The 14,390-nt window shown below is 40.0% G+C and overlaps 1 protein-coding gene across 2 annotated transcripts in view; it reads left to right on the forward strand.

The window, feature by feature from the left end:
• Positions 1–13,913, forward strand: part of LOC136863372 (uncharacterized) — a 444,827-nt gene extending 430,914 nt beyond the window's left edge. For both annotated transcript variants that reach the window (XM_067139784.2, XM_067139793.2), the window contains 2 exons: positions 5,242–5,367; positions 13,589–13,913. In XM_067139784.2, the coding sequence (XP_066995885.2) occupies positions 5,242–5,367; positions 13,589–13,594 (132 nt within the window). In that variant the 3' untranslated portion in view covers positions 13,595–13,913. The remainder of the gene's footprint in view (positions 1–5,241; positions 5,368–13,588) is intronic.
• The last annotated feature ends 477 nt before the right edge of the window (positions 13,914–14,390 follow it).

The raw sequence follows: 14,390 nt of genomic DNA on the forward strand, positions 1-14,390 counted from the left end.
GTTGAAGACTACCAATCTTATCGCCGTATTAGCACGTTCTTACCGCGACAACATCGCGATTGCATTCCCGAACACTGTATCCTGTACAAGAACATGATCTCTGATGACTTAAAATTGCGCAAATCACGATTATTAGGTTCCTCCGAAGTATTTCGAACCACAAATTAAATTAACAATCTTCACAATGACACTGTTTCGACACGAACACCATCGATGCCTAAATAATCCTGTGCAACCTTGCTAAAGATCGTTAAGACTTCACACGACCTATCGTACAATATATCACGACACAGACTGAATTACCATACCACGCAACGATCTTGTTCAACGCAAAGCAATGATTAATAAATGAAACGGTCGCCTTCAAGTTGTATGATTACATGTCATAAATTCGACATAAAAGGAACATGCTACTCTACATTTAAAAGAAAGCAACTACATAGCGGAATAGTGAGACATTATTTAAGTACTCATCCTTGGTCGAATCCCATGACGATGACACCTCCCGTCTTCCAGTTCTTAACTTTAGCCATCGAAATCCATCATATTTCTCATCAGATCCTTTGAGGTCCTTCCATTGCTTAACTGCTCATGTTGGCATCTGCAATCATTTCATAATCACATCCAATGAATATTGGTCCCATGATACCTGAAACTTAAAATAACTATTAGAACAGGGTTACATGCATCAGAATAGTTACAAAGTTCGAGCACCACACTTGCCTTAATGTTCTTCACAATGATATGCCAATATCGCGTTATATTTAGCTTTTATACAATCTCTCTCTACGTATTTAACAGCTCTAATCCTTCCAAGACTTAACGAGATTGAGATCCATCCTCATCAGGAAACAAATTCCACATTACAATCTAATAATGACAGACGGTTTGCATTTTATGATCTCTTGATACTTCCAGCTCCCATATGTTTTTGACAATTGAAACACATGACACATAATACGTAGTGATCCCGTACGAATCATTTATGTCGGCAAAGGAACTCATTTAACAATTTACTGCATCGTATTTTAGGTTATTATTTGACAATTTCGTCATCAATCTCGATCATCGAATCGTACCAGACTAGATGAACAAGGTATGGCCATCACATATAAACTCAGCTTATTCCGATTAATTCAACTCATTCCATGGCCTCCGATACCTTTCTTCCATTGATATTTTCGCCATTTATACGCATTTTAGCAGACTTTACTTGAGGAAAGTGTAACATTCATTTAATTCTGCATTATGTACCACGACGTCTTATTATTTACCAAAATTTTACGAGGCACCACGGGGTTTAGAGCTTATCATCATTCCGTTGGCTCCTTCAATCCGCCGCCTATCGTTCAGATTAGATGAGTCACTCGAGTTCAGACACTCCTGGACGTAAGATGATCAGACATATGATTTCATTGATGTTAATTTCATCATAAACTTCCAATGTATTTACCAACTTCATCCTGACATACATTGGAAGATTATAATACAACGCATGTCAAACTTACTGGCTGTAATTTTCAGCTGTATGTCTGTCACCCTTTCCTTTATACACGGGGGCTACTATAGGAACTCCCCATTCATTTGGTATAGCTCCTTCGACCAAACCATAATCAAATAAGTATTTCAGATATGGTACTATATCCCAACCCATTGTCCTTAGTATATACCAGAAATCTTATCAATTCCAGCCGCTTTTCTAGTTTTCAATTTTTGTATCTTATTGTAAAGGTCATTGTTATCATATATAAATTTGAATATACATTCTGTCGAAACACGAAATATAGCACTTCAAACACTATAACATACCTTTAAAAAAACATTACTGTAGTAACAGAATGACATGTTTCGTTCTACAAGAACATCCTTAGATTCTATCAAATCACTTTCAACCACGCATATACAATATATCGTTGCTTTGCGAGTAATAACGTTTATCTGACAATGCTCTTCCTATCCAGTCTTATCCTTAAAATTGGTCACTCCTCCCAGCCATATATGGATATGCAGTCCATCAGAACTATTTTCGCTGTGTTCGTTTTTGTATGTTATATGTAAAGGAAAATGAACCTTATCGTACCGCACTGTAGCTATGTATGTCTGCATGACGTATTTACGTACTCCGACAGTATAGTGTATTTAAGGTTCATTTTCCTTTACACACCAGCATAGGAAAATGAACATAACGAAAATTGTTAAAATGGACTGCATATCCATATGTAGCTGAGAGGCGTGGCCAGTCTTAAGGAAAATAATGGATAGGAAGTGTACTGTCAGATACGTGGTATTGCTCGCGCAGCGACGGTATGTATTCCTACGTCATATGGCGACGACGGGATAGAAAAGGGCTAGGAGTGGGAAGGAAGCTATTGTGGCCTTGATTATGGTACAGGCACAGCATTTGCGTGGTGTGAAAATGGGAAACCACGGAAAACCATCTTCAGGGCTGCCGGCAGTGGGGTTCGAAACCACTATCCCCCGAATGAGAGATGACAGCTACGTGACTCAAACCGTGCAGTCACTCATTCGGTAAATTACCATTTAAGGATCATAAAATTGCACATTGAAATGAATGATCTAAGAATACAAAGTTTTCCTCAGTTTATGTCTAAAGAATGGGAACTCGAAAACCTTGATTTATTAATCATAAATTCGACAGGAGATACAAACCATATGGTGACAAACTTCCTGTTTTCCTGAACACAATTACATGGCCGTTTCTTTCTATTCGTTGACGGGTACGATGCGCAAAGGTATCACCGAGATATCACTATAAAATTTGTCACAAATGGAACATAGCAATTGCTTTTACACATATCAAGTGAAAAATTCCTGGCACATTAAGAAATACCGTCGTTATTTGAGAAATATGAAAACATACTTAAGGCTTGTAGACAGGACTGGTTTATGTCGTATTCCGCTGCTGATGCCGTCTTTTGTCACTTTCTTCAGGTCCAGGGCTAGCACCGAGGAATGCGAGTGCTATGTCTGTGGATTCTCATTATCTTTGTCCATTATGAGTAGAGCGGCTAGTTCAAAAAGCAAAACGGAGGTGAACAGTATTCATTTTTCGATGAGGCAAATGAACAGGTTATTGTTAAATTACAAGACCTTAAGCTATTGCCGAAGTAGCAGGATCCCTGGACCAATAAATAACTTAATGAATCAGTTAGGGCACAAGTCCACAACTCGTCGTGATCAAAGAACTTCAGCGAACAAAGACATTACACACGAAATTGTTCAACGTGTGAGACAAAAGACATACGTGTGTCACTGTGAGCGTAACACCAAATGTACTTGTAAAGTGGTAAAGTACGCATACATAATATACTCCAAAAATGAAATATTTCTTAATGTGCCAGGAATTTTTCACTTGATATGTGTAAAAGCAATTGTTATGTTCCATTTGTGACAAATTTTATAGTGATATCTCGGTGATACCTTTGCGCATCATACCCTCGTTGACTACTTTAGCGCCTGTAAATTATCAGAAATAAAATCAAGTAATAAGGACTTCATATAGTAGACTACGCTTTGGGGACTGTTAACCTGTTGGAGAAGGTGACCATGATTCTTCCTTGTGGTGACGGTTCTTGGGTGCCCTGGTGTCCCCTTTCGTTGACATAATACTGATCCTATATAAAGGAACTTTTCAACGACTGCTCCTGTGTCCGGCTCCATGGCTAAATGGTTAGGGTGGTGACTTTTGGTTACAGGGGTTCAGAGTTCGATTCTCGGCAGGATCGGAAATATTAACCATCATTGGTTAATTTCGCTGGCACGGGGGCTGTGTGTATGTGTCCTCGTCATCGTTATTTCATCCTCATCACGACGCGCAGGTCGCCTACGGGAGTTAAATCAAAAGAACTGCACCTGGCGAGCCAAACCTGTCCTCGGACATTCCCGGCACTAAGAGCCATACGCTTTTTCATTTCATTGTTCTGTTTCTTGCTAACTCTTTATTAAATCACTACTCGTACTGTCCTTTAACGTGAAGCAAATGCGGCCCATTCTGACGCCCCATTCCGTATGACCGGAAAAAATGTTCCACGATAAACACCTTCTCTGTTGAGAGAGGTATCATCACGACATTGAATTCACAATATGTCAAACTAGTATATACAATAAGTAATTTAAGAAACGAGATTTCTACTTCCGGAGGTTCACTTAGCCTATACCAAAAATGAGTACCAGGTTAATTCCTGGGGGAAAAGGCGGCCGTGCGTAGAGCTAACCACTGTAGGCCAACAAGTACCAAGGTAACGGATAGTGGAAGCCTTTACCTTCCACTCCTCCCAGGTCCTTCATAGCCTATATTTATATTTTTCTTTCTTGATCTGTTTACCTTCCACGGTTGGTATTTCTCTCGGACTCAGCGAAGGATCTCCCCTCTACAGCCTCAAGGGAGCGCGATACATTGGCTCGGGGGATACAACTGGGGAAAATGACCAGTACCTCATCCAGGTGGCTGAACAGGAGCCTTGTGGGGGGATGGGAAGATTTGAAGTGATAGACAAGGAAGAGGGGAGGAAGCGGCCGTGGCCTTAATTTAGGTACCAACTCGGCATTTGCCTGAAGAAGTGGGAAACCACGGAAAACCACTTCCAGGATGGCTGAGGTGGGAATCGAACCCACGTCTACTCATTTGACCTCTCGAGGTTCAGTGGACCCCGTTCCAGCCCTCGTACTACTTTTGAAATTTTGTGGCAGAGCCGGGAATCGAACCCGGGCCTCCGGGGTGACAGATAATCAGACTAACCACTACACCACAGAGGCGGACTATTTACATTTTACCAATCAATAAGTGACATCAAGTTTAAATTAGTGTAAAAGGAGACATGGGCTATCTGTACAGATGCTCTGTGATTAGATAAAAGCTTTGTGTCTGTTTCACCAGTACACTAGTACACTCACTCTATCTTCAGTAATAGTCAAAGTTAGTCATCGGTATTTTTACCTGCCATTTCATCTCAAATAAGAACTGGAATACTAGGCTTACCTTACTATTTTATTTCCAAGTTCCAGTTCACAACAGACTTAATAGTAATACAAGGTATGAGACAAAACAGACGCTCACTAAGTTCACAGGAAAGAGCTCGTTACTTTAGTTCTAATATCAAAGACAACACTAGCACAAAATACAGAATTATGGGATTTACAACTAGAATAGAAAGAAAATCCATTACATTTAAGTTGTGCTATCAGGAGGAAAATTAATTTACTGTGCTTTTATATTAACAGATCCGTCGCAACTTCCTTACCAATGTTACTATGCAGACTGCAGCTTTCTTCATGCCAAGTCTTGTAACGACCACAGAGCCATCTCAAGATGCTGTTGTGATAAACTGTTCTTCCAGCGACAAAAATGTGAGTATCAGACAAACAATAAAAATGGCAATGAATTAATTTTTTATCTAAGCGTTCAATGTCCCCAATTTTCCTACGCAGCTGATTCGTTTCTGTAAAAAATAAATAAAAATACAAATTTGAATATTCCATGTTCTTCAGGAAGTCGATGAATCATCACCCGACAGAAAACACTTTTGTACACAGTGGAAATGTAGCTAAACTAAACTAAACTAAACTAAACTAAACTAAACTAAACTAAACTAAACTAAACTAAACTAAACTAAATTAAACTAAACTAAACCAACCTCATGCGCAGGAAGTTTGGGAAAAATCGAATGGCTTGGAGGGTCATCCTGCCCAGTTACTCTGTATCCATAAAAGCTTGAGACATGATGAAGTGAGAAAGAGAGTCTGACGAAGGAAGACGGAGAGTTGGTTGCTGTTGAAATACTCACCCCCTTAAGTAAAAAATTGAACAAATTTCCTTTATTTGAATGTAGATGGTCTGTCTGTCTATGTCGGTCCCTCAATCCTGAGGATCGTGAACTCTGAAGATATTTCTTTGTACCCGTTTCCATCCTCCACGGTCTTCTGCTATACGGGTACATTGTATGAACGATGTCTTTTCTGCATATTTTATGCCATCTGTTCAGCGTATAGGTGCTCGCCCACGCTCCCTCCTTCCAGGCACGTTTCCCAAGAGTATGTGCTTTTCAAGGCTTCCTTCTCCACGACACATAATATGACCAAAGAATTGGAGAATCCTCTGTTGACATTTTGCCGACAACATGGTACTGATGTTCAGCTCCTTGAGGATGGATTCGTTGGTTCGAAATGCTGTCCAAGGAATGCGAAGCATTCTTCTCCAGCACCTCATCTCGAATGAGTTGATCTTATTCAAATATGAAGCTCGTAAAGTCCACGTTTCAGCACCATAGAGGAAGATAGAGAATACCAGTGTATGTACTAGTCTCGTTTTTAGCTTTACAGAAATGGAGCGATCCTTCCAAATATGAGATAACTGAGACATGATATTCTTGGCCATGGCAATCCTTCTCCTGATCTCTATTTCACAGCTGTTGTTGCTAATTATAATGGCACCCAGGTACAACATTTCTGAAACCATTTCCATTTCGCTGAAGGCACTGAGTTCGTTCAACTTGCCAGGCCTATCAACTACCGGTATCATAATTTTTGTCTTTTGCATGTTGATCTGCAAACCCAAACTGATGCTCTCAGTTCTGAAACTGTCTAAAAGTTCTGTCATTTCTGCCTCATCCATGGCAATCAGTACAGTGCAATCTGCATATCGGAGATTTGATATCTTTCTGCCACCAATAGGAAATCCACCCGTCCATCCAGCCAATGCAGTTCTCATGATGTACTCACCATAAATAAGTTATTAAAAAGCTGGGGTGGCAATATACAGCCTTGGCGAACGCCCCTTTGTGTATTGAAGATTTCAAACATCTTGCCATTTATCCTGATAACTGCTGTGTTAGACTCATATAGTTTCTTTATCAACCAGATAAGATGTTTTGGAACTCCCATTTCCAATAACACTTGCCCAAGTTTCTCCCATTGAACACAGTCAAAGGCTTTCCTATAGTCTAGAAACCAAATGATCATAGGAAGCTGGAATTCTCTGCTCTTTTCGATTAGTTGTCGAATGTTCAACAGCTGTTTTCTTGTGCCTTTTCCTTTGACTAAATCAGCTTGTTCAGGGGGAATCTGTGAACTAATATAATTTTGGAGTCTGTCCATCAAGATAAACAACATGATCTTGCTAGCATGTGAGATTAACGATAAAGTCCTATAGTTATCAGGGTTATCACATTTCATTGTTGAGACCTTTATATGCAAGGGGATGAAAATGGATGTAACCCAGTCAGCTGGCCATTTGCCATTTCTACATATTTTATTGCAAATGTCTGTGATAAATTGAGCACCAATATCACTCTTTTCAGTAGTTCAGCTGTTATGTTGTCAGAACCCGGTGCTTTGTGCGGTCGCAACGATGTAATTGCCCTTTTTGTTTCCTGAAGTAAGATATCTGGTTCTTGTTCAAAATCTCGCCATTCAATCATCGGCTGTACTGTCTCTTCTTTATACAACTCCTCACAGTACTGTTTCCATCTATTCAATACAATTTTAAAACCCTGTATCCTATGACCATTAGAATCTTCTATGGACCATACACGAGGTTTGTATTTATTTGATAGCAGTTTTACTTTACGGTATATATCTCGTGTCTCATTTTGATGGCCATGAGCTTCAATTTCTTCACAGATTCCTGACAGATAAGTACTTATGTTTGTCTAAGCGGCAATCACGTTGAATTTCACGACACAGCTCAAAGTATCTGTCTTGAATGTGCAAGCCTGTTTCTTTCAGTTGTTTCCGCTGGAGCTGCCACGTATGTGGTACCGAGTGTAAATCATGTGCTCGAAAACTATTGTAGGCCTATTAATAATGCTCACACTATATTTATCCAAACCAATGCGTGTTCATGACGAAATTTGCTACAGTAACTATGAAAGCAGCAAAAAAAGAAAGAATGGGGTCACTGTTAGCCAGCAGTAACATTTTTCGTGCAAATACAAACCTAGCCGCACAACATTTCCTCGTGCAGCTCAAACGCGACTGTTAATATAGTTCAATTATATATATTTTAGGTTTAATTTTACAAGACAATATTGTAAAGTGTAGTGCAGTGAAAACTTCTGATTAGAATATTTATAAGACTGTAGCATTTTTATTATTCTAAGCCATCTTAGAAAGCAAAGAATTAGGGAGGTAAATGCGTTTAGTTTGAATTTCTAGTTGTTTTACTAAATACTGACATCATTTATCTATTCATTTACGTTCATCTCATAATGTATAAATTCCTAACAAAAGCATAGCTCAGTGAATAAAGGAAGGTCTGTTAACTTGCGCTCATTTATGTAGCGATAGCTTCGGTATTGCTCAACACTGAGTAGACCTGCATCGCTTGGAATGCAACACGATGCACTTTATCCTTCAGCTTTGAAAAACTGTAATTAGCAAAGAATAGTATTGCATAGGGATGTACTGAAACACTATCGACAGATGTCTCACGAGTAGTTTTTTTTTTTTTGCTAGTTGTTTTACGTCGCACCGACTCAGATAGGTCTTATGGCGACGATGGGACAGGATAGGGCTAGGAGTGGGAAGGAATCGGCCGTGGCCTTAATTAAGGTACAGCCCCAGCATTTGCCTGGTGTGAAAATGGGAAACCACGGAAAACCATTTTCAGGACTGCCGATAGTGGGGTTCGAACCTACTATCTCCCGAATACTGGATACTGGCCGCAATTAAGCGACTGCAGCTATCGAGCTCGGTCTCACGAGTAGTAGACTGCATGAGCTTCTCATTCATAATTTGTTTCGTTTTTTCTTGACGGAGTTCTCCGTTGACGGGCAAAGTTGTGAGCTGTTTAACGTTTAATACAAAAATAACAAGAAAAACTGTAATGCCTGAGTATAACCATGGTGCAGTGTGCCGAAGTAAACTCAATTGTATATCATACCTTCATTTCCCTAACTGCATACAATTCACAGAAAGAACTTCAGAAAAATGTAAGCTGCATTATCAGGATCTGCTCGAACTTAAACTGTCCTATAAAAAATACTGTAATGGATTATACTGAACACTTAACACACTCAATAAATCTGTGTGATCCGAAAAGCATAAATTCACAAATATAACTGGTGTTGATAACTTCTTCTTCTTCTTTATCTGTTTACCCTCCAGGGTCGGTTTTTCCCTCGGACTCAGCGAGGGATCCCATCTCTACCGCCTCAAGGGCAGTGTCCTGGAACTTCATACTCTGGGTAGGGGATACAGCTGGTGAGGATGACTAGAACCTCACCCAGGCGGCCTCACTTGCTATGCTGAACAGGCGTCTTGTGGGGGGATGGGAAGATTGGAAGAGATAGACAATGAAGAGGGAAGGAGGTGGCCGTGGCATTAAGTTAGGTACAATCCCGGCATTTACCTGGAGAAGAAGTGGGAAACCACAGAAAACCACTTCCAGGATGGCTGAGGTGGGAATAGAACCCACCCCTACTCAGTTGACCTCCCGAGGCTGAGTGGACCCCGTTCAGCCCTCGTACTACTTTTCAAATTTCGTGGCAGAGCCGGGAATCGAACCCGGGCCTCCGGGCGTAGCAGCTAATCACACTAACCACTACACCACAGAGGCGGACGGTGCTGATAACACCGAACATAAAACAGCTATAAAGGAGTTTTGTATCTTCCTCAGTAACAGTATAAACCTCTTATCTGGGCCCAAGCGACCGGCTACCAAATACTATGAAACCAGAAGTCACCGTGCTGACAAGGATAAGAATTATAATAAATCCTCCAATCCCGAAAGGTCATCAGAAAGAGCTCTCGAGGAACAGAGAAATAAACTTTACTATGATCTCACCCAGTGCTGGTTTTACAACCAAAGCAGAAAGGCTGTTAAACGGGTTCTGGAATCAAAATCCGAACCATGCAAAGTCGAAACTTCAGAAATCTGTGACGGATTCAGTAAAACATTTTCCGTCGAGAACGCAAATTTACAGACTGATTACGTTTCCAAAATTAGTGAGGCTAATCGAGTGCAACGCTTCATACATCATGATTTCCAAAGAAGATGTGGCAGCCGCAACAAGCCGAATAGCTGAATACACCGCATCAGTTACTGAGCGTGCCCTTATAATAGTCATCAGAGACGATACTGCTTGTGAAATTACAGCTATGGCTGCTTTCAACTGGAGAGGTACCTACATGTTTAAAGAAAGCCAGAACAATTCTATTATATTAATGAGGTGAAACTAATATTCTATCGAACTGGTGGCTAATTACCATCTGTTCTGTGATTAGAAGAGTAATATAAAGAGTCTTAGATAGTCATTTACGTTCTTTTGTGAATGATAATGAACAATAAAGAGGCTTTTACAGTTATCCAGGAACCCGTGTAAGCACGTCTATCTAACTGGATTATTGAAAGCGACAGAAGTAAAGAAACAGATACAACATTATTTGTTTTTGATATATACAAAGCGTTTGATAATATCGACATTGCCCATTTACAGTCGACTCTGGCTGCCGAAGGATTCCCGGCTAAACTGCAGGACTTAATAATTGACTTACAAACCGAAAAATACACAAGTAGGGACACGTACAGGCAAAACTAAAGCTATCCATATGCGGAGAGGCGCAATACAGTTTGCTTTACGTCGCACCGACACAGGTAGGTCTTATGGCGATGATGGGATAGGAAATGGCTAGGGATAGGAGGGAAGCCGCCATAGTCTTAATGGCAATGCATGGTTTACTACTGTCGCCAACACTATATCTATCAACTGATCATATCACTAATTGTCTGACGAAAGCTTAGCTTTGAAATATGGAGTGACACATACCAGTTATCACCTGCCACTGTAATAGATTTTGCAGATGACACCATCATAATTCGTAAAAATAAACTGCTTTAGAATTAACGCGTATTGCCATGAGGATATTTACAGAAATCGGCCTTGAAAAAAATACCTCTCAAAAAAGCTTTGGGGTAAGTTTTAAGAGTGCAAAATTAATTGAAGACACTTTAGTAAGGTAGAAGAACTGAGAAATTCAAACAGGGTGACGCATTTCTACATCACGGCGTCTCTTTCAATCAGACAGTTACCTACTTTCAATGCCAAGGCAGTTATAAAATCTACATAGAAAATTAAACTCACTTACCTCTTCACCGCTACTTAAATCTCATCAGAAATTTGCCGTGCTGATTACAGTAATCTGCCCTTCCGACTCCTTGGCTGAATGGCCAAATGGCCCCAGATTCGATTCTTGGCCGGGTCGGGGATTGTAATTGCGTCTGATTAATTCTTCTTGTTCGGGGACTGGGTATTTGTGTTTTTCCCAACACTCTCCTCTTCAAATTCAGACAACACACCACACTAGCAACCACCACAAAAACACCCAATACTAATCACATCCCTCCAAATAGGATTGGCATCAGGAAGGGCAACCGGCAATAAAACAGGGCCAAATCCACATGTGTGACACAATTCACACCCGTAACTCCACACGTGTGGGAAAAGTGGTAGAAAGAAGAAGAATACTGTAATCTGTCCCATTTTTATTTACCCATTTCAAACTGCTGAACTGGCTAATATCAATTAATTTGCTAGTAGCCCCCGATAAAATAATCAGAAGTACATTTAAACTAATTGTTCTGCTACCTATTGACATCCCCGACAAGGTCTTATACATTGATAAAAAGTACAAAGGTCTTGGGCTGTTTAAAGCATCGTGAAAACTTCAATTCAACACATGAACGCCTGCAATACGTTAATTAAAGCTGCCAACGCCTCCAGTATGTATTCGATAATCGGATCCGATCTGATGATACAGCATGTCTTTTCCCTGAACATTACCAAAGTCATACCAATCAGCAGAATGACCTTCTCGATCCAAAGAAAATTCGTTAAGAACTTAGAGACTGTGAAAAGGTAGCTTGGTCTGCATTACCTCATAAATGCATCGCAGTGGAGTTAACTTATACAAAGAATATAAACCTGCCAACAGCTGGACAAAACATCACGAAGGTCTTTCCTGAGCGAAGCTATTGTTATGACAGCCATCGTTACTGCACTCTAAACTGTTCCGGGAAGATCTTTGGACGGTAACCTCTGCCGGCAATGCCATAGGGAGAAAGAAACACTGGCTCACGTCCTTGGATCTTGTCTGTTCGGTGAGGTACTGAGGATCTCCCGCCACCATAAGATCATGTCCTTTACAGCTGAAGAACTTCGTGCAAGAAGAGGTCCATGGGATAACATGTAACGGCAGTTTCAGGTGAACAGACATGACTGCCTACAAGAACAAGCAAGGTTACATAGTAGAGCCGACTATCAGATTTGAACATCATCTAGGCCAGCCTTAAGATGTTAACACTGAGAAAGGGGACATAAGTAATCCAACCATACCTTTCTATAAAGAGAAATACCATCTTAATGAAATTGAGGTAATAGGACTAATGCTTGGAACTCGTGGTACTGTGCCAGCCTTGTTCGTCAAGTTCTGGAAACGGCCCAGTTTACCAAAGGACGGGATTTGGGACCTCGTCACATCTGTAATGCGCGGTTCAATAGGAATAATGTGATCTCACATCTACAACCTGTGAACAACATCTATAATCCACATTTTTGTTGTTTAGCGTGACTTCATTCAGCATACTGATAATGCATGTTTGTTATCAGTTTTGTAACTTTACATTTTTTATTTACCTGCGTATTGTACACTTTGTCCAATGTTGGCAGCCCGTGCATACGGGAATTTGATGGTATTAACAAATCGTATTTCTATCTATCAATAAAAATAAAAGTTCTGGTTTGGAGACCTCAAACAACATGCGAGACAAATGGGAAGCAGGAAGTGAATACCTACTGTCTAATATAGCCCACATACGTTGCCTACTGGACATGATTTTTCGTGATACATCCAAATTGGTCCATACTTCTTGGTTTACTATCCTCCTTATCATAGCCTCAGTCGCCACCATGTGTTTTGCCATACAGGAGAAACTCACCTTGCCCTGAACAGGTGTTAGGGACGATCTGGGACCTCCACAAATGGAAAAATATATAGTTTCTACCAACCTATATTTTGCCTCAAATGTTCTACACAACCTCATTTAGAAAGGTTCTGTTTTGGCTGTCGCTTGTCACTCACTGTCATAAACTTACTTTCCTCCCGACGTCATCACACAGTATCACTGAAATCAGTTCTAAGGCCGGTTTCTTCTATTCTATGTCGTTGAGACACACCAAGTGACACTATGGCAATTATAATAGGGCAACCACTTGTTCCGTCTGTCTCAGTAATAAACGCGTACCTACCAATGTCATATTATACCTATTCTTACAAAGAAGCAACGATAGTGGGAAATCTAATCAGTGGATGAGGCTTCATATTACATACAGTATCACTTGTTACTCTAGTTACTCTTCACATTTCTGATGTGAATGAGACCAGCTGTAGTAGAAATTGAGTGATATGATAAATTTGGGTAGGTTATGCTATTACAGTAGATCTGCTACGTAAGAAACGTCAAGTTGTACCATTGTAGATTTGAGCGTGGAGTACTGAATCATTCTTATACAACTGAATTCTCTATGCCATTGTTGTAAGTGGTAATAAATGAAATATTCTGTATCTTTTTCAGAGTTAAACTGGAGCTGAAGTCTGTGCCTCAAGCATGATATTCATTCCACATATCTCGAAGATAGCAGGAATCAGTTTCTGGATTCAGAAAATCTAATGAATTTGGGAACATTTTTAAATGGCCTAATATGACGCCTGGTGTTATCAAGCCAAACAAAGCAAAATAAACGTATGAGAATGAAAAGATTGAAGCAAAGAAGACGTGTATTACAAGTTCAAAGTTAAAAATCGTGCATTGTATAACTTTCTTGTAAAAGCAGAGTTAAAACTCACTGTTTATCTTATTATCAAGCATGTTAACCCTTGGAATGCAATAATACTGAATATTTATTACTCCTACAATTATCATAATTCACTCTGTAACTTATTACTCATTAAACTATGTCATAAATTCAGTGTTCTTTATAATACTACCTACAGGTAATTATTAAAATGCCCTCAAATTACAACAAAACTAATTTATGAATTCCAGTTCCGACGACTTTCTTTTTTTTCGATTTGTCTTTGATAACGTATCACACCGGGAGTGATTAGAATGTAAATTTGTATTGAAGTAGAAGGCACACTGAGAAGAATTGTCACCAAACTTTTAGGTGCTGTAGAAAGGAATTTCGAGGTTAAATATCACCACGTAAAATATCTCAAGTAGGGCCTCAAATTTCCTCTCGTTTCCTTCACATTGCCTACAGGACTGTGCTTGTAGCTGGGTTGGATCTTCACAAGCTGCCATGTTTACTCCCTCAATAGCTTCTTCTTCTTCTCCTTCTACTTCTTCTTCTTCTCCTTCTTCTTCCGGAATCACC

This window comes from Anabrus simplex, chromosome 1, assembly GCF_040414725.1.
Source record: "Anabrus simplex isolate iqAnaSimp1 chromosome 1, ASM4041472v1, whole genome shotgun sequence".
NCBI classification, from domain to species: Eukaryota; Metazoa; Arthropoda; class Insecta; order Orthoptera; family Tettigoniidae; genus Anabrus; species Anabrus simplex.